This window comes from Oncorhynchus keta, chromosome 14 (genome assembly GCF_023373465.1).
Source record: "Oncorhynchus keta strain PuntledgeMale-10-30-2019 chromosome 14, Oket_V2, whole genome shotgun sequence".
NCBI classification, from domain to species: Eukaryota; Metazoa; Chordata; class Actinopteri; order Salmoniformes; family Salmonidae; genus Oncorhynchus; species Oncorhynchus keta.
In genome coordinates this window covers 19,814,164-19,833,084 of record NC_068434.1, presented here as the reverse complement: position 1 = coordinate 19,833,084, position 18,921 = coordinate 19,814,164, and the positions used below count along the sequence as shown (strand labels likewise).

General features: G+C 41.0%; 1 protein-coding gene across 2 annotated transcripts; it reads left to right on the top strand.

The window, feature by feature from the left end:
* Positions 1-2,778: 2,778 nt before the first annotated feature.
* Positions 2,779-13,694, top strand: LOC118392921 (solute carrier family 2, facilitated glucose transporter member 11-like). Of its 2 annotated transcripts, none has more exons than XM_052461242.1 (12): positions 2,779-4,393; positions 5,389-5,487; positions 6,234-6,394; positions 6,705-6,829; positions 6,991-7,120; positions 7,233-7,381; positions 7,952-8,139; positions 8,719-8,829; positions 12,205-12,306; positions 12,559-12,634; positions 12,904-13,031; positions 13,208-13,694. In XM_052461242.1, exons 1-12 carry the CDS (start codon positions 4,355-4,357, stop codon positions 13,403-13,405), a joined length of 1,506 nt encoding a protein of 501 aa, XP_052317202.1. In that variant the 5' UTR covers positions 2,779-4,354; the 3' UTR covers positions 13,406-13,694. The 2 variants fall into 2 exon arrangements, with proteins under 2 accessions (XP_052317202.1, XP_035640843.1); XM_035784950.2 differs by having other exon boundaries at positions 2,779-4,848.
* Positions 13,695-18,921: the final 5,227 nt, after the last annotated feature.

The window sequence follows — 18,921 nt, the reverse complement described above, 5'->3', positions numbered from 1 at the left end:
TGGGTGGGGTGCTGGCCCAGGTGGGGCCAGAGGGGGAGAGAGTGGTGGCGTACTTCAGCAAAACATTTGACAAACATGAGCGCCGCTACTGTGTCACCCGGCGGGAGCTCTTGGCTGTTGTGGCTTCCGTCAAACACTTCAAGTACTACCTGGGTGGTCTGCCCTTTACTGCAAGGACTGACCACTCTGCTCTCCAGTGGCTCATGTCTTTCAGAGAGCCAGAGGGGCAGGTGGCACGCTGGTTGGAGGAGCTTCAGCCGTATGACTTCACGGTGGTGCACAGGGCAGGGGCACGCCACTCCAACGCCGACGCCATGTCCCGTCGGCCCTGTACTGCAGACGGCTGCCGCCACTGTGAACGGAGAGAGGGACGGGAGAGAGAGCTGCGGGAAGAGGAGGGTGTCTGTGCCACAGTGTGTCGGGCGAGCGGGCCTGTCTGCTGTGAGCTGCAGACTGTCGACATGGCTGAATGGCGGCAGCAGCAGGGACGGGACACAGACCTACAGCCAGTGCTACAGTGGGTAGAGGCGCAGGTGAGGCCACCATGGGAAGAGGTGACAGCGCTCTCACTCGCGACCAAAGGGTTGTGGTCGAAGTTTGAGAGACTGCGGCTGGCTGATGGCGTGCTACAGCGGGCATGGAAGGAGTCAGCTACGGGAGAGGAGAGGTGGCAGGTGGTGGTCCCAAAAGCATTGCGGGAGGCTGTGCTCCAGAGTACTCATGGGGGTGGGGACTGGACACTTTGGGGTCACAAAACACTGCGCCGTCTCCGTCAGGGCTTCTACTGGGGGCAGCACAAGAGGGATGTGGAGGACTTTTGTCGCCGCTGTGACAACTGCACAGCGAGAAAGGGCCCCCCAGGCCGCTCTCATGCTCAGCTCCAACAGTTCCCAGTGGGGGCTCCCATGGAGAGGGTGGGAGTGGATGTAGTTGGGCCGTTCCCCACCACAGACAGTGGAAACCGCTGGGTGCTCATGGCCATGGACTATTTCACAAAATGGCCCGAGGCCTATGCTCTGCCTGACCAGGAGGCAGAGACCATCGTCGACGCCCTGACAGCGGGGATGTTCAGCAGGTTTGGAGCTGCAGAGTCCATCCACAGCGACCAAGGCAGAAACTTTGAGTCCCGTGTGTTCGCCACCATGTGTGAGAGGCTGGGTATGCACAAGACCCGCACTACTCCTCTCCATCCTCAAAGTGATGGCCTTGTGGAGCGCTTCAACAAAACGCTTGGACAGCAGCTTGCCATCGTCTCTTCCAAACACCAGCGTGACTGGGACAAGCACCTGCCTATGGTCCTCATGGCATGCCGCTCCGCTGTCCAAGACTCCACTTCCTGCACACCTGCCCTCCTCATGCTGGGGAGAGAGATCCGCACCCCTGCGGAGATGGCGTTTGGTCGGCCCCTGGAAAGCCCTCATGTTCCTCCGGGGCCGGAGTATGCCCGGAGACTCCAGGACCGCCTGAGACAGCCCACACCTTCGCCAGAGAGCAGCTGGTGAATGCAGGTGTGAGGCAGAAAAGGAACTATGACGTGCACACCCGGGGAAGGCACTTTGTGGCTGGGGAGCTGGTCTGGGTCTACAGCCCCCTAAGGAAAAAAGGCAGATGCCCCAAGTTGGACAGTCACTGGGTGGGACCCTGCAGTGTCCTGGAGAGGGTAGGGGAGGTTGTGTACTGGGTGCAGCTTCCTCCCAGGGGGAGAAAGGTGGCACTGCACCGGGACAGGTTAGCCCCATACAGAGGGGCCTCTTCTCCCCAAACCCCAGGAACCCCCACAATTCCCCTCTCTGGCAATGACATTCTCCAGGCACCCACCCTCAGGTGCCGCAGACAAGGCTCCAGACAGCCCACTCCCCCTGTCTCCCCCCCTGTGTCACCGCGTGGTTCCCCAGAGCCACGGACTGACTGTATTACCCGTTCCCGCTTCCTTGTCACCCATATCCCTGCCTTCATCCCCTGGGTCCCAGAGGGGCACTCTGCGACCATCACGGCCACGCAGGCAAAGGAGACCTCCGGGTCGCTTCAGAGACTTTGTTTGTTCCCTCGGGGACGAGGGACTTTGTGGTGGGGGGATGTGACACCCGCACAGACAGCTGTGTGTTATGTGTTAGGCTAGGAGGTGGTTGTGTTGTACTGACCAGTACCCGGTGTTCGCGGGGTCCGACCTGTCAATCAACCTGCTATCTGCCAATCACGGGAATGCCTGGAATGTTCTGATGCCGGGCATCCTGGTGGTTGGCGGAGTGGCGTGGAGGGGGTTGGGCAGGGGGTGGAGCATTGGAAGTTAAGACCAGGTTCAGCCTTTGTTCTCTCTCTCTTACGTCTGGGTTTCACAAGAGAAGGTCACGATTGGCTTGTGGGTTATCTGTCATCTATTTGGCGTGTGCTACGGCCCAAACAGTAGCCTGTGTAAAGTTGGTGTAATAAACCGTCAATTCGTAAACTCAAGCCTCTGTCTGGACAATTGTTCATTTATGATCTAGTCAGGTCATTACAATAATATCTGTGTGGAGAAAAATTGTGTTTATAAATTAAGGACCATGACAAGAAAACCTGCCGATGAAAAGCAGAGGCTTACCGTCAGTTAGGAACAAATTATTATTTACAATGACGTCCTACCCTGGCCAAACCCGGACGACGCTGGGCCAATTGGCATATGCTCCTACAAACCAATGAGGAGATGGAAGAGGCGGGACTTGCAGCGCATCATGTGTCAAAAATAGAATCAAGTTATATTTTAGCGCCTGGCTAGGCAAACGCGCGTTGACCGCACGAGCAGTTTGAATGAAACGCAAGCGATGTGGTCAGCATGAAGAAACTAATGTCCGTGGGCGTGGAATAGAGTTTGGTTGGTGCAAGGAGTCTGGATTACCAGGCAAATGTCTGACAGTAGTACCTAAAACAGTCAGTATAGTATGAAGATAAGCAGAAACTGCTTCTTCAATAAAAATACCCGATCACGCTTGTAGGCGATGTCATGTTGTCTAGCTAAACTCAGATACATATAATGGAGTCTTTAACAGTCGTCTCGGGCCGAACTGCATATGTTGCATAGTTGTTTTTGACTAAAAACAAAACATGTTCAGCCACATAAAGGTTTGGCTCGAAACTAGGCTGTGCCTTTAGATTTCGAGAAAATTAAAAACTAAGGAAAGAATGTTTTGCTTATCTCATTGACTTCTCTAATCCCAAACCTCGGCCTGGTAATCGTGGAATGCTTGCGAAGCATTCCCGGAAGTCTTGTGATGTTGCACGTCTGGGTTTAGAAACTCAAGTAGAACTGTTTACAGTATTTATTTAGTAGGCTATACATCAAATAATATAAGTGCAAGGGTCTCTTTTGTCTACAAATTGGCTAAGAATTTAGACATTTTGACATTCCAAGTCTAATGTTTGTGTAAACATGCAAGGTTATTGTAGGATAGAATAAAATGTATCTAGTCCCCATAGGCTCAATATGCTAGTCAATACTGAATAAATATGTTTCAGTTTTTTCCCATTATGAAAATGTATTTAGAAATAGAAAGGATTGATATTATAGCCAAAACATGTAGAGCCTATCTGGCAACAGTTAAATGATCATGCTGTAGACCAAGAAGAGGCTTATGAGCTTTGTTGGTCACTTGACTTCACAAACAATGAGGTCTTTATGATCAAAGAGGGAAATTGCCTCACTAATGAAAATGGGTGAAATCCCATATTTCCATATTATATTCTACCGCTTATTATTATTATTATTTTTGTACATCAAAATAATGGACAGTCAACCTCAGTGGAGAGTGCAATTTCTTAACTTGTTTCACATCAGCTTGAGGTGAATGTACTGCATAGGCCTACTGGTAGCACAGAGTAAAATAATGTTGATGTGTGCTGTCAAACGCCCTAGTGATAATTATACAGCATAGGCCTACTGGTAGCACAGAGTAAAATAATGTTGATGTGTGCTGTCAAACGCCCTAGTGATAATTATACAGCATAGGCCTACTGGTAGCACAGAGTAAAATAATGTTGATGTGTGCTGTCAAACGCCCTAGTGATAATTATACAGCATAGGCCTACTGGTAGCACAGAGTAAAATAATGTTGATGTGTGCTGTCAAACGCCCTAGTGATAATTATACAGCATAGGCCTACTGGTAGCACAGAGTAAAATAATGTTGATGTGTGCTGTCAAACGCCCTAGTGATAATTATACAGCATAGGCTACAATGGAGTCACACATTAGAAATGCTGTGTGCCCTTGGCTGTTACCAGGCCATAAAGAGCCTAGGTTTTTTAATCCATAAGTAGTTTGCAGTTGCCTAACTTTCATTAATGGTGCCTATTGAATGTTCTGGCTCAATTAACCAAACATGGATAGTAATGAAGAGTCTGCAGAATTAAAGAAAAGGGTAGGCATAACAGATTTTCTTTATTTATTGATATAATGACAAATAAAAAAAATAGCCTGTTTGATGATGATATCCACACAGAATGGATTATCTGTAACCGGTGTGTGAGAGAGGAATGCCTTTCACACAGTCATAATCAATGGTTGCTGTGTAAAGAGTGCAGAATTAACTTAGACTGTAATTCGATGTTATGCTCAGACGATGGGACACTGATTAAAACAGCTGATCAATTGTATTATAATCAGTATATTTACTGCGCATCAACCACATTCTCGAACGGCACTCTGCTTAAGGATGAGTACGTTAGAGCAAACTTTGCACTTGTAAGATAAATGCATTTTGCTTGACAGCAAAATCTATAGATTAAACAAAGTACAGGACTCAAAATGACTAAAAGAGATACGGAATATCAACCTCTGCTTGAAGGTATCACGGAAACAAAACAGAAAATTAAGGTATGTATAATAATATAATAACAATGTGTTATTACTATATTAGTAATAATAATAACAGTAATAACACAGTAATCACAATTTATTATAAATACTACTATTATGATTACTATTATTATTATTACAATTGCTTGTAATGACAGTTTAAACATGAATTATAGGTTACATAAATGTATTATAATGCATATAAACTAAGCCCACTGTTTTAAGTGTCCTTCATCTGCAAATGGGGCCTGAAATTATTAACTAACTATTAACTATTAACTAATTATTAACTTATAAACCTTATAAACCTATAGTTTACTTCATTGTCTACACTTGGCTATTGTAATTAATAACCTTAGCTAAAATATAGTTGATCTGTACTTGTGCCTCATTTGAACTTCTGAAAGCTATCTAATAGTAAAATATGATAATGATTAGGCTGCTCTTGTTGAAGATATCCTTTTTCTGTTAATAATGAATGTTGAAGAGTACTACTGCACAGATTCTGTACATATTATGGAATGCTATTCCACCAATTATGTGTGTTATTGGTTTCAGTGTCCTAACACATCCCTTCTACTGGCAATTTGTGCAGCTTGCATCGGAGGAACCTTTCAATATGGTTATAATATTTCGATCATCAATTCCCCCACCAAGGTAAGACATTATTGTCAATATTTGTCTACTTAAATTGACTATACGTATATAGCTAAAGAGGAGAGGTTTAGTTGTTATTGAACTGATGAGATGATGATGAGGACATTGGATAATAATTAGTATTTTTCCCTCATTGAACCACGCCTGTGTGTTCAGAAAACAGTCACAGTCACATGCAACCCTGGAGACTATATTCCATTTCAATCTTAGGTCACACTACAAGGGAATCTTGACTAATCATTTAACACTAACAAGAATACTCTTTTGAGTAATTAAAAAAAAAAAATAATTATACCATTTAATTTCAGTAGCCTTGTGTAACTGTTGTGTAACTGTTGTGTGGTTGGTACATTTCTCACATACATTCAGGGGCACAGATGTAGGATTTTAATTTGATCTATATGTTCACAACAAAACAATCCTGCATTAACAGGATTTAAACATTTAGTGCATAATGTTGCTTCATCGGTGGTTATGCTATTAGCTGCATTGCCAAAAGTAGGTTAAATGAAAAGTACAATAGTATTAATATAACTGTAGGTTTTCAATGAATTTATGTAAATCACAAAGCTCATCAGCATTGTCTGCGGTGCAGGAAGATTCTCAGCAACAAAAGAGTGATCAAATTAAGATCTTACAACTGTATAATAATACTAAAATAATGCAAATTATGATTACATTTCAGCTGTGAGCAATGCATTCTCTTTTCAAGGCAGTATTGAGTAAGGGATGCCTTCTTTGTCCAGTCTGTGCAGAATTTCATCAACCAAACCTGGCTGGAGCGCTATGAAGAGAACATCTCAGAGCAATACCTCACTCTACTGTGGTCCAGCATCGTGTCCATTTTCACAATAGGTGGATTTATTGGCGCGACTATTGGTGGAACACTGGCTATTAAATTTGGGAGGTATAGAGAAGTGTTTTGTTAATAGTGGCTACTGGCTATAATTCCCATTTGGATATTTGTGTCAGTCTCCAATTTTACTCATAGGCTATTATTACTATTTTAGCAATATCCATTTGACTGTATGTATGTTTTCTATCCGAACAAGGCACTTTCAATAAATGTTGTATTAATGGCAAATATTCTCTATACCCTGGTGCAGGCAGATAGCTTGTCTGTTGAAACATTGGATATTAGGTTATTCAATTATTGCATCTGAGCGCCTAGAGTGTGCGGCTCTCCTTTCATTTTTCAAATATTCTCTGTGTCACAGAAAAGGGACACTGATGATGAACAATGCATTTGCCTTACTGGCTGCTCTGTTGATGGGCCTGAGCTATCCCACTGGATTATTTGAACTGCTCATAATTGGACGATTTTTCACAGGAGTAAATGCGGGTAAATATGTCAGTTAGTTAGTCAAGTGAAGTGTTGACATCAGCAGTTTGCAGTCTTTATTTCTAAGATGAGTGTGTTGAAAAATATAGATGTATTGAAGGTTCTGTCTTGTCTGTAAGTCAATGTGCCGCAATTTGTTCTAACAATCTGCTGATTTGCAGGCATTGGCATTTGCGTTCAGCCACTGTATCTGGGGGAAATCGCTCCAAGGGCACTTCGTGGCGCCATGGCGATGGGGACCTCTATTTTCATCACTGGGGGCATCCTTACTGGACAGGTGATTGGGCTTAAGTAAGTTAAGATCATCCTGGACTAAAGCCTACCTCGCAGAGTACTTTGAAATGAAGACTGTGTATAATGTCTTGTCTGCGTTCCCACACTAAATGTGTCTATGATCCTGCAGTGAGCTCCTGGGTAAAGAAGAGTACTGGCCCATCCTACTCTCCACCACCTGTATCCCAGCGTTCCTGCAGCTCCTCATACTACCCTGGTTCCCAGAGAGCCCTCGCTACCTGCTAATCGACAGAGGGGATGACGTTGGATGTGGAACCGGTATGTTTCAATCACATGTAAAAATCCCTCTCACATAAGAACTGACAACTTGTCTTAAAACAACATTAATCGCGCTTTACACTATTTTGACAGAAAAAAAGTTGTTTCAGTGACAAATTAGGAAAGAACAAAGTGTGCAAACCTATATCGTAACCTACAATCATTGATCTAAAAAAAAGAGAGCTGAGCTGCGTCACTCTCAGTCCCTGAACATTGATTTGACATGGTGCACATAGTGGAAGCTTTGGAGAGGGTGATCATTCCACCTTTATCTCAGATCAGAAGGGTCGGAACTCTGAAACATCAATTGTAGAAATATTTCAGAGATATACCGGGTCAAGCATATGGCTGTAGTACATACTATAACAGAAGGTTACACTGCTAGGCAATGTCTCTCTAGTGACACAATCTTTGATTCTTAAAGAAATATTACTGTGTATCCCACTGTGTCTGATTTGATTGGCTGGGTGAATGAGTGGATTCCTGTTTGTTATGAGTGTGAGGGATAACAAATTAACCGTGGAGGGGAGAGGGACCATGTGAGCTGTGTCTTGTGTTCCTTGTGGACAGCGATGAAGCAACTCCACGGCACAGATAACTTTGACCGCGAGCGGGAGGACATGGAGAGGGAGAGGATCAGTGCTATGGGGATCAAACCCAAAAAGCCCTGGGAGCTGTTCATGGACCGCAGCCTCCGCTGGCAAGTTCTCACCATCATCCTGATCAATGCCGCCCAGCAGCTCAACGGCATCAACGCTGTACGTCAGCAGCAGACCAATTCACCACATGACCCTATGAGCCCTCAGGGCTGCAATGTTTCTCAGTATAAACTCAAGTCAGCTGAGATGAGAAGATGTTGGTTTAAATGTACAATATTCCATTCAGTTAGAACCCTTTTGGGTTTCATGTAGAACCCTTTCCACAGAGGGTTCTAGATGGAACCCCAAAAAGTTCTACCTAGTACCAAAATGTATACTACTACAAAGGGTTCTCCTATGAGAACCATTTTAGGTTCTAGCACTTTTTTCCCCTAAGAGTGTATGTATGTATGCCCTGTATAGTCTATATACTCTATAACAACTTGCATGTCCTGGAGGCTATATGAACTAAACGCGAGAATTTTACATGGAACCCAAAATGATTCTACCTGGAACCAAAAAGGGTCCTAACTGGAACCGAAAAGGGTTCTCTTATGGAGACAGCCGAAGAACCCTTTTGAAAGCTTATTTTTGTCAGAGTGTACGGTATGGTATACACTTTACAATATAGGGTATAGTATGAAGCCCCTGTGTTTAATTCGTTTTCTATAACTCTCTCTCTTTCTCTCACTCTTGAAGATTTATTTCTATACAGATTATGTGTTTGAGGAGGCTGGAATTCCAGAGGTTAATATACCCTACGTAACTGTGGGCACAGGAGCCTGTGAATGCCTCACTGCCCTTACCTGTGTAAGTGTCAACTATTGCTCAGAGTACAGATACTTTATATCCAAGTATTTAGAAGCATGCATGGAGTATATTGCAGAGCTTTTGTCACACAACCCCATGCCTCTTTTCCACATTACTGATCACAAATTGCATCATACTATGGTGGTATTCCCACAATATTGTTCTCATAGAACATATTTATTCTATGATTTACAGTTCCTTGCAAAAGTATTCATACTCCTTGGATTTCTTCACATTATATTGTGTTACAAAGTCGGATTCAAATGGATTTCATTGTAATTTTCTGTCAACAATCCACACAAAATACTATTTTTATTGTATTTTTTAGAGTAATAGAAATTAAATAACAAAAATATGGTTGTTACTTTACTACTCAGCTCCCTGAGTCAATACATGTTAAAAACACATTTGGCAGCGATCTGGATTGTGCAACATTTTCCCATTATTCTTTTCATAATTATTCAAGCTCTGTCAAGATGTTGGGGATCATGGCTAGAAAGCAATTTTCAAGTCTTGCCATAGATTTTCAAGCAGATTTAAGTCAAAACTGTAACTTGGCTACTCAGGAACATTAACTGTCTTCTTAATAAGCTACTCTAGTGTATATTTGGCCTTTTGTTGGAGGTTATTGTCCTGCTGAAAGGTGAATTCCTCTCCCAGTGTCTGGTATAAAGCAGACGGAAGCAGGTCTTCCTCCAGGATTTTGCCTGTGCTTAGCAGCATCCCATTTCTTTTTATCCTGACAAACTCCCCAGTATTTGCCAAGCATACCCATACCATGATGCAGTCACCAACATGCTTGAAAATAATGAGGTAGTTACTCAGTGATGTGTTGTGTTGGATTTGCCCCAAACATAAGGCTTTGAATTTAGGCCAAAAAGTTTATTCCTTTTCCATGTTTTTTTTTGCAGTATTACTTTAGTGATTTGTTGCATACAGGATGCTTGTTTTTTAAAATGTTTTGTATGCTGTATATTTGTATTCAACTATTCACTCTGTAATTTAAGTCATTATTGTAGCGTCAGTGCAATGTCGTTGATCAACCCTCAGTTTTCTCCCATCACAGCCACTGAACTCTGTCACTGTTTTAAAATCACAAATGGCCTCATGGTAACATCACTGAGAAGTTTAATTCCTGTCCTGCAGCTCAGTTCAGAAGGACGACTGTATCTTTGATGTGTCTGGGTGGTTTTATACATAATCCACAGCATAATCATTAATTTGACCATGTTTAAAGAGATATTCAATGTCTGATATGTTATTGTTACCATCTACCAATCACTTCCCTTCTCAATGAGGCTTTCGAAAAGCTCCCTAGTCTTTGTAGTTAAATCTGTGTTTGAAATTCACTACTTTATTGGGGGACTTTACAGATGTTGTATGCATTGGGGACAGAGGAAGGGTTAGTCATAAAGAAACTATGTCAACCCCTATTATTTCACACAGAGTGAGTTCATGTAACTTGTGTGATTTGTTAAGCCAAATTTTACTCCTGAACTAATTTAGGTTTGCTTGAACAAAGGGGCTGAATACTTATGCAGTGACTATATTTTAGTCATACCATTTTTATGAACCTTAGTTAAAGATTTTTCCCACTTTGACATTACAGATTATTTGGAGTAGATTCAATTTAATTCAATTTTAATTCCACTTTTAACACAATAAAATGTGAAGAAATCCATGGGTTATGAATACATTTGCAAGGATTAACATACAGTTCATTCAGAACGTATTCAGACCCCTTCACTTTTTCCACATTTTGTTACATTATCACCTTATTCCAAAACTGATTAAATAAAAAATATCCCTCATCAATCTACACACAATGTCACATAACGACAAAGCCAAAAAAACTGAAATACCTTATTTACATAAGTATTCAGACCCTATGCTACGAGACACAAAATTGAGCTCAGTTGTGTCCTGTTTCCATTGACCATCCTTGAGATGTTTCTCCACCTGTGGTAAATTCAATTGGACATGATTTTGAAAGGAAGACACCTGTCAATATAAGGTCCCACAGTTGACAGTGCATGTCAGAGCAAAAACCAAGACATGAGGTCGATTTGTCCTTAGAGCTCTGAGATAGGATTGGGTCGAGGCACAGATCTGGGGATGGGCACCGAAAAAAATGTCTGCAGCATTCTTAAATGGAAGAACTTTGGAACCACCAAGACTCTTCCTAGAGCTGGCCGCCGGGCCAAACTGAGCAATCGCCGGAGAACGGCCTTGGTCAGGGAGGTGACTAAGAACCTGATAGTTACTCTGACAGAGCTCCAGAGTTCCTCTGTGGAGAGGAAACTTCCAGAAGGACAACCATCTCTGCAGCAGTCCACCAATCAGTCCTTTATGGTAGAGTGTACAGACGGAAGCCACTCCTCAGTAAAAGGCATATGACAGCCCACTTGGAGTTTGCCAAAAGGCACCTAAAGGAATCTCAGACAATGATAAACAACATTCTTTGGTCTGATGAAACCAAGATTGAACTCTTTGGCCTGAATGCCAAGCGTCACGTCTGGAGGAAACCAGGCACCGCTAATCACCTGGCCAATACCATCCCTACGGTGAAGCATGGTGGTGTCAGCATCATGCTGTGGGGATGTTTGTTTTTCAGCGGAAGGGACTGGGAGACTAGTCAGGATCAAGGTAAAGATGAACAAAGCAAAGTACAGAGAGTTCCTTGAAAACATGCTCCAGTGCTCTCAGGACCTTAGACTGTGGCGAAGGTTCACCTTCCGGCAGGACAATTTCCCTACTAAGCACACAGCCAAGAAAATGCCAGAGTGGCTTTGGGACAAGTCTCTGAATATCCTTGAGTGGCTCAGCCAGAGCCCGGACTTGAACCCGATTGAATATCTCTGGAGATACCTGAAAATAGCTGTGCAGCGACGCTCCCCATCCAATCTGACAGAGTTTGAGAAGAATGGGAGAAGCTCCCCAAATACAGGTGTGCCAAGCTTGTAGCGTCATACCCAAGTAGACTTGAGACAGTCATCTCTGCCAAATAAGCTTCAACAAAGTACTGAGTAGAGTGTCTGAATACTTATGTAAATGTGATATTTCAGGTTTTTTATTATTTTTATACATTTGCAAAAATGTCTGTTTTTGCTTTGTCATTATGGGGTATTGTTTGTAGATTTATGAGGAGTAAAATAGCAATTGAATCAATTTTAGAATAAGGCTATAACGTAACAAAATGTGGAAAAAGTGAAGGTGTCTGAATACTTTCCGAATGCACTGTATTTAATGAAGATACCAGTGGTGTGATACTAGTTATGACTGGAAATGTGTTAATTAGGTTTTTCAACTAAGAAGATCATATATTTCTCTGCGGCTTGTCTGCTGGTATGTCATGTGAGATGCTGTGTCTTTCAGGGCATGCTGATCGAATCTCTGGGACGAAAAGTGCTTATCATCGGAGGGTACACCCTTATGGCTTTCTGGTGTATTTGCTTCACTCTGACCCTCACCTTCCAAGTAAAGCATCTTTGATCAAACAATTCCATTTTGTGTGAATGTTTTAATCAGAAAAAGATAAATGTATTGCACTTATGCATTATTAAATGTGACTTGCTAGTTTCTGTAACGTCAACAATAGTATGTTATTATTTTTTTAATTATATAAAATAAATTACGTTGGTGTTGCCAACCCTGAATGTGGCTTGGGTGGCCACTTTGGGAACACTAGTTTGTTTATGATTTTATTGTGTGTTCTTTCCTTGAACACAGGGAGCAGGCCCATGGATACCTTATCTTAGTATGGGATGTGTCTTTGCTTTCATACTGAGCTTTGGCATGGGACCAGGTAACCTACAGAATTTACGTATAACTAATCTATGCCAGTATGGTGTGAGCTTGCAGCAATATTATTTATCATCTGATTATAAATCAATTTAAAACTAACACTTTAGCTCAGGTTTTAGGTCAATTCAGGAAGCACACTGAAATTCAAATTATTTTCAATGCTTTTCAATTAGAACATTTTGAATTGAAATTTGTTTTACTTTTTGGATTGACTGGAATTGAAATGGAATTGACCCCAACCCTGCTATACCTTCACTTTGTCCTTTGCAGGTGGTGTGACAAACATCTTGATCACAGAGTTATTCACACAAACCACACGGCCTGCTGCGTACATGATCGGAGGGTCCGTGAACTGGCTCAGCTTCTTCTTCATTGGCATGGCGTTTCCATTTATTGTGGTAGGTTCCAACTGTTTCGTGATACTTAACCTTTAAAATAAGGTGGTTACTGTTAGGTTATACGTATTGATATCAGATTAGTTTTATATAAGTACCGTTGACTGATATGGAATTAGGATATGGTTGTTTTGAGAGCTGGCTTTAGATGGATTTGTTCTGCTCTTCTACTCCCACAGACTAAGTTGCAACAGTATTGTTTCCTGGTGTTCTTGGTTGTTTGTGTCTTGGTGGCTGTATACATATTCCTGGTAGTCCCCGAGACGAAGAACAAAACCTTCCTGGAGATCCAAACAGAGTTCCAGTCTGGAGAAAAGAGGAAGGCTTCCAAAGCTGACCACAGCCCAAGTACAACGTTGTTGTCAACCCCTCTGTGAAACACAGCTTCCAGTGTTTGCTGCAAATGTGTACCACACTAGGAATATCTCGCTGTCATATGGATTTTTTTTAAGTTCCAGAATGTTCATTCTTTATCAGGGATCGTGATTTTGAAGAGTAGACATTATGATAACTGGAACACAGGAAACAACATATACTGGTCATTTGGTATTAGCTGCTCAGGATTATATTATAAGAATTTTACTGGAAAATGATTTGACATTCGATCTATATCTGTAAACATCTGCCAATTAACCTTTTGAATTAATAAAATACATTTTGAGATGACTATCTTCCAAGTCTGTATTTCCAATCAAATCTGTCCACAACATGTCAGTCTCCTAAATTAACACATGGAGAGAGGCTTACAAGTTTGCAGCCCACGTCATATGTGAAGCAATCTATGATTTCATTGATTTAACTGGACCATACCATACTCCCACCCAAATAATCTCCAAACAAACCAGGACTCAGTTCAATGTTTTTGTGCTTACACACTTACAGCATCACATTTTAGTGTAGTCATAATGTGTTGTTACTTTACTTACTTTTTAGTTACTCAACGTTTAATTTGAGGTTGGATTACCGAGATTAAAATCAACAGAATCACAGCCATATGGCCAGGCCAGGGCATGTGATAATGTGGCTGTCTAGAAACTGAACAAAGGAATCATTCATAGTCAATAGGACAGAAAATGCCATTGCAGCATTATAATATAATACAAGTGGTAATATTGAAATATAATAAAGAAATTAGCTAATGACAAAGTGAAAAAAATGTTTTTAGAAATGTTTGCAAATATCTTCTTTACATAAGTATACACACCCCGGAGTCAATACATTGTTGAAGCACCTTTGGCTGTGATTGCAGCTGTGAGTCTTTCTGGGTAAGTCTAAGTAGCTTTCCACATCTGGATTGTGCAACATTTCCCCACTATTCTTTAAAAAATTCTTAAAGATCTGTCAAATTGGTTGTTGATCATTGCTAGACAACAATTTGCAGGTCTTGCCATAGATGTTCAAGTAGATTTAAGTCAGAACTGTCTGCCTTCTTGGTAAGCAACTTGTGTAGATTTGGCCTTGTGTTTTAGGTCAGCGGTTCCCAAACTGTGGGGCGAGGGGGAGAGCTCCAACTGGCACACTCAGTCCGGTTTTCAACTTACTAATAGAATGTAATAACAATATAATGCACAAGGTACAATTGAGAAATTGGTTAGAGCAAACCTGCAAAATATTTTGCAAAACTGTTTGATTAGTTTGTGTCATGAACAGTGCTTGTGCCCATAGAAATAGATGTGGCATGCGCACAAGGGGAGCGCGTGATGTTCCCCAATGCTGGAAGGGGGGCCTGACTGAAAATGTTTACGAACCCCTGTTTTAGGTTATTGTCCTGCTGAAAGGTGAATTCATCTCCCAGTGTCTGGTGGAAAGCAGAATGAACCAAGTTTCCCTCTAGGATTTTGCGGTTTATTTTTTTATCATAAAAAAACTCTCCAGTCCTTGATGATTGATGATTACAAGCATACCCATAACATGATGCAGCCACCACTATGATTGAAATTATGGAGAGTGGTACTCGGTAATGTGTTTTATTGGATTTGCCACAAATATAACACTTTGTATTCAGGACAAAAAGTGAATTGCTTTGCCACATTTTTGCAGTATTACTTTAGTGCCTTGTTGCAAACAGAATGCATGTTTTGGAATATTTATATTCTGTACAGGCTTCCTTCTTTTCACTCTGTCAATTAGGTTAGTATTGTGGAGTAACTACAACGTTGTTGATCTATCCTCAGTTTTCTCCTATCACAGCCATTAAGCATCCTTCTCTCATGCTACCAAACATACCCTCGTAAAACTGACTATCCTACCGATCCTCGACTTCTGTGATGTAATTTACAAAATAGCCTCCAACACTCTACTCAGCAAATTGGATGTAGTTTATCACAGTGCCATCCGTTTTGTCACCAAAGCCTCATATACTATGCACCACTGCGACCTGTATGCTCTCGTTGGCTGGCCCTCGCTACATATTCATCGCCAAACACACTGGCTCCAGGTCATCTATAAGTCTTTGCTAGGTAAAGCCCCGCCTTATCTCAGCTCACTGGTCACCATAGCAGCACACACCCATAGCACGCGCGCCAGCAGGTATATTTCACTGGTCATCCCCAAAGCCATGTCCTCCTTCTCCCTCCTTTCCTTCCAGTTCTCTGCTGCCAATGACTGGAACGAATTGCAAAAATCACTGAAGCCGGAGTCTTATATCTCCCTCACTAACTTTAAGCATCAGCTGTCAGAGCTGCTTACCGATCATTGCACCTGTACACAGCCCATCTGTAAATAGCACACCCAACTACCTCATCCCCATATTGTTATTTATTTCTTTGCTCCTTTGCACCCCAGTATCTCTACTTGCCGTTTCATCTTCTGCATATCTATCACTCCAGTGTTTAATTGATAAATGGTCATTATTTCGCCACTATGGCCTATTTATTGCCTTACCTCCCTAATCTTACTACATTTGCACACACTGTATATAGATTTTTCTATTGTGTTATTGACAGTATGTTTGTTTATCCCATGTGTAACTTTGTTTTGTTTGTGTCGCACTGCTTTTGCTTTATCTTGGCCAGGTCGGAGTTGTAAATGAGAACTTGTTCTCAACTGGCCTACCTGGTTAAATAAAGGTTAAAAAAATAAAATCACTGTAACTGTTTTAAAGTCCCCATTGGCCTCATTGTGAAATCTCTGAGCGGTTTCCTTCCTCTCCGGCAACTGAGTTCAGAAGGAGGACTGCATCTTTGATGCGTCAGGGTGGTTTAATACATCATCCACAGCATAATTATTGACTTGACCATGCTTAAAGATATATTTCATGTCTGATTCTTTGAGGCTTTTAAAATGTTCCCTGGTCTTTGTAGTAGAAACTGTGCTTGAAATTCAATACTTGACTAAGGGATAGATGTATGTATGGGGGACAGAGGAAGGGGTAGTCATCATGTCAACCCCTATTATTTCACACAGAGTGAGTCCATATAACTTATGTGATTTGTTAAGCCAAATTTGACTTCTGATCTAATTTAGGCTTGCCTAAATAAAAGGTGGTGAATACTTACGCAATTACTATATTTGAGTTATTTAAAGATGCAATATGCAGGAATCTCGCGGCTATTTCCTGGTTGCTAAAATTCATATAGTTCACCTAAGTTCAATTTATGTGACAAAACAAGCAATGTATAGTGTAGAGAATCATTTTACCATCTAAACCGATGCAAAATATATTTTCAATAACCAAAAAGAGAGTATCTTCAGCTGTTTGAAGCTAGTGTACAAAACCGAAAGTAAAAGATGCAAAAACTTAAGAGGAAGCATAGAAATAGCGCATGTAGAACAGATCTACTGCTTCTTAGACTTGCTTTTGATGAGAATGACATTTCTATAACTCACATTTCTATGTGAATTTGGTCAGGTGGCCCAAAAAGTTACACATTACAGCTTTAATTTGTATTAATTTGTAAACATTTGTAGAGTATTTTTACCTTGTCGGCTCGGGGATTCGAACTTGCAACCTTTCGGTTACAAGTCCAACACTCTAACCACTATGCATGCCAGTCGTCTCTCTTTGCTAAAAGTAGAGGAGAGACTGACTGCATCACTTCTTGTTTTTCTGAGAAACGTTAATGTGTTGAAAATTCCAAATTGTTTGCATAGTCAATTTACACACAACACTGATTTACCCCATCAGACACCAGAAAACCTGATTTTTAAAAAACAGATAAAGCAACACCTCATGGCACAACGCATCTTCCCTACTTGACCTAGATATTTTGTGTATGTACCGATATGTAGGCTGTGTGAGACGTTTTAAATGGATCAAATCACATTTTTTAGTGGTCACATGGTCCATTTAGTTTGTTAAAGTAGATTGTATACCAACATTGTTTTTAAATGTTATGCTTAAAAATGTTAATGTTTTACTGTGACTTGTTGTAGGCTCCTAAGTGGACCGACCATAAGGTTAAAAACCAAACCAAATCAAGAAAACTCAACTAAAAAATAAATGTAAAAAACTAAGTAACTCCGCCAGAGTGTCTCTTTAGGTCACTTTTGCCGGTCCCAAGCCAGGATAAAGGAGGAGGGTTGGAATTATGACATAAAAAAAACAAGAATCGAAAGTTAATTTGTAGTTCTAAACATATTTAGGGTGTTTTTTACTCACTTTTGGTCTCTCCCACGACATTACTCATCTCTCCTACAGCATGGGGCGGCAGCGTGGTTAGAGCGTTGGACTAGTAACCGGGAGGTTGCGAGTTCAAACCCCCGAGCTGACAAGGTACAAATCTGTCGTTCTGCCCCTGAACAGGCAGTTAACCCACTGTTCCCAGGCCGTCATTGAAAATAAGAATATGTTCTTAACTGACTTGCCTGGTTAAATAAAGGTAAAATTAGAAAGAAATGTTTTTTAAATGCACATGGACAATTATGCAAATGAGGCGATGGCGTCATTTTGTGACTTCTAACTTTTAGGAGAGCCATCGGCAGGTTTTCTTGTCATGTTCCTTAATTTATAAACACAATTTTTCTCCACAAAGATATTACATATGGAATAATCGGGATATATTGTATAAAAATACTTCTTTGTTTTTAGAATATTGGTTCCGAAATAATATCCTATTGGTGAGCCAACTGGTAAATGCAGAAGGTCTTTTACTCAGTTATAAGGAATTCTTATCACTTTACAAGGTTCCTGTAACACCTAAAGATTTTGCAATTGTTTTAGATGCCAAGTTTGGATGTTGCCACACACATACCTACTTGTTAACAAAATTAAGGAAGTTTCCTTTAAAATTATTCATAAATATTATCCTGCCAACCACCATATGAAGAAGTTTAAGGAAAACATCAAAGAGATGTACTGCTTGGATTCTTTACATGCGATAGAAATAAGCTGAAACATTTTTATGTAATTCATTTCATTATCCTTTTGGACAAATTTCATATACACAAATGTACATTTACAAACAAAAAACACATTTTCTTACCCTACAAAAATAAATGGAACTGTATTTTAAGACAATTAAATACTCTACTAACAAAAAAAACTGTTAGAATTATAAGTGTATGTATGTCCCTTAAGGTCCTTGTGTAATTATGTGATATTGTACTCCCTAGCTTGATTGTCCGTTGTATATAATCTATATATACTTGTGTTCCCTCGTGTACTTTCTGTATTGATTTGTTGTTAATCAAATACATTTAAAAAATGAAAGGACAGCCAATAGCTACTTTCCTTACTGAGGAGTTGGCAACACTGTCTGCTGCTAGTCCATCCATTGATTATGTCTTGCACGCACTGAGTATATGCTTGCACGCCTTTGTTTTGACTCACTTGGTGGTGGCTAAGTAGTTTACAGTACCTAGTATCTAGTTAAGAATACAAATACGTTTATAATGGCTGGTAGAAAGGCATTAGAAGTGTATTTAGATGTATTGTCACAACCATGTAGAGCAA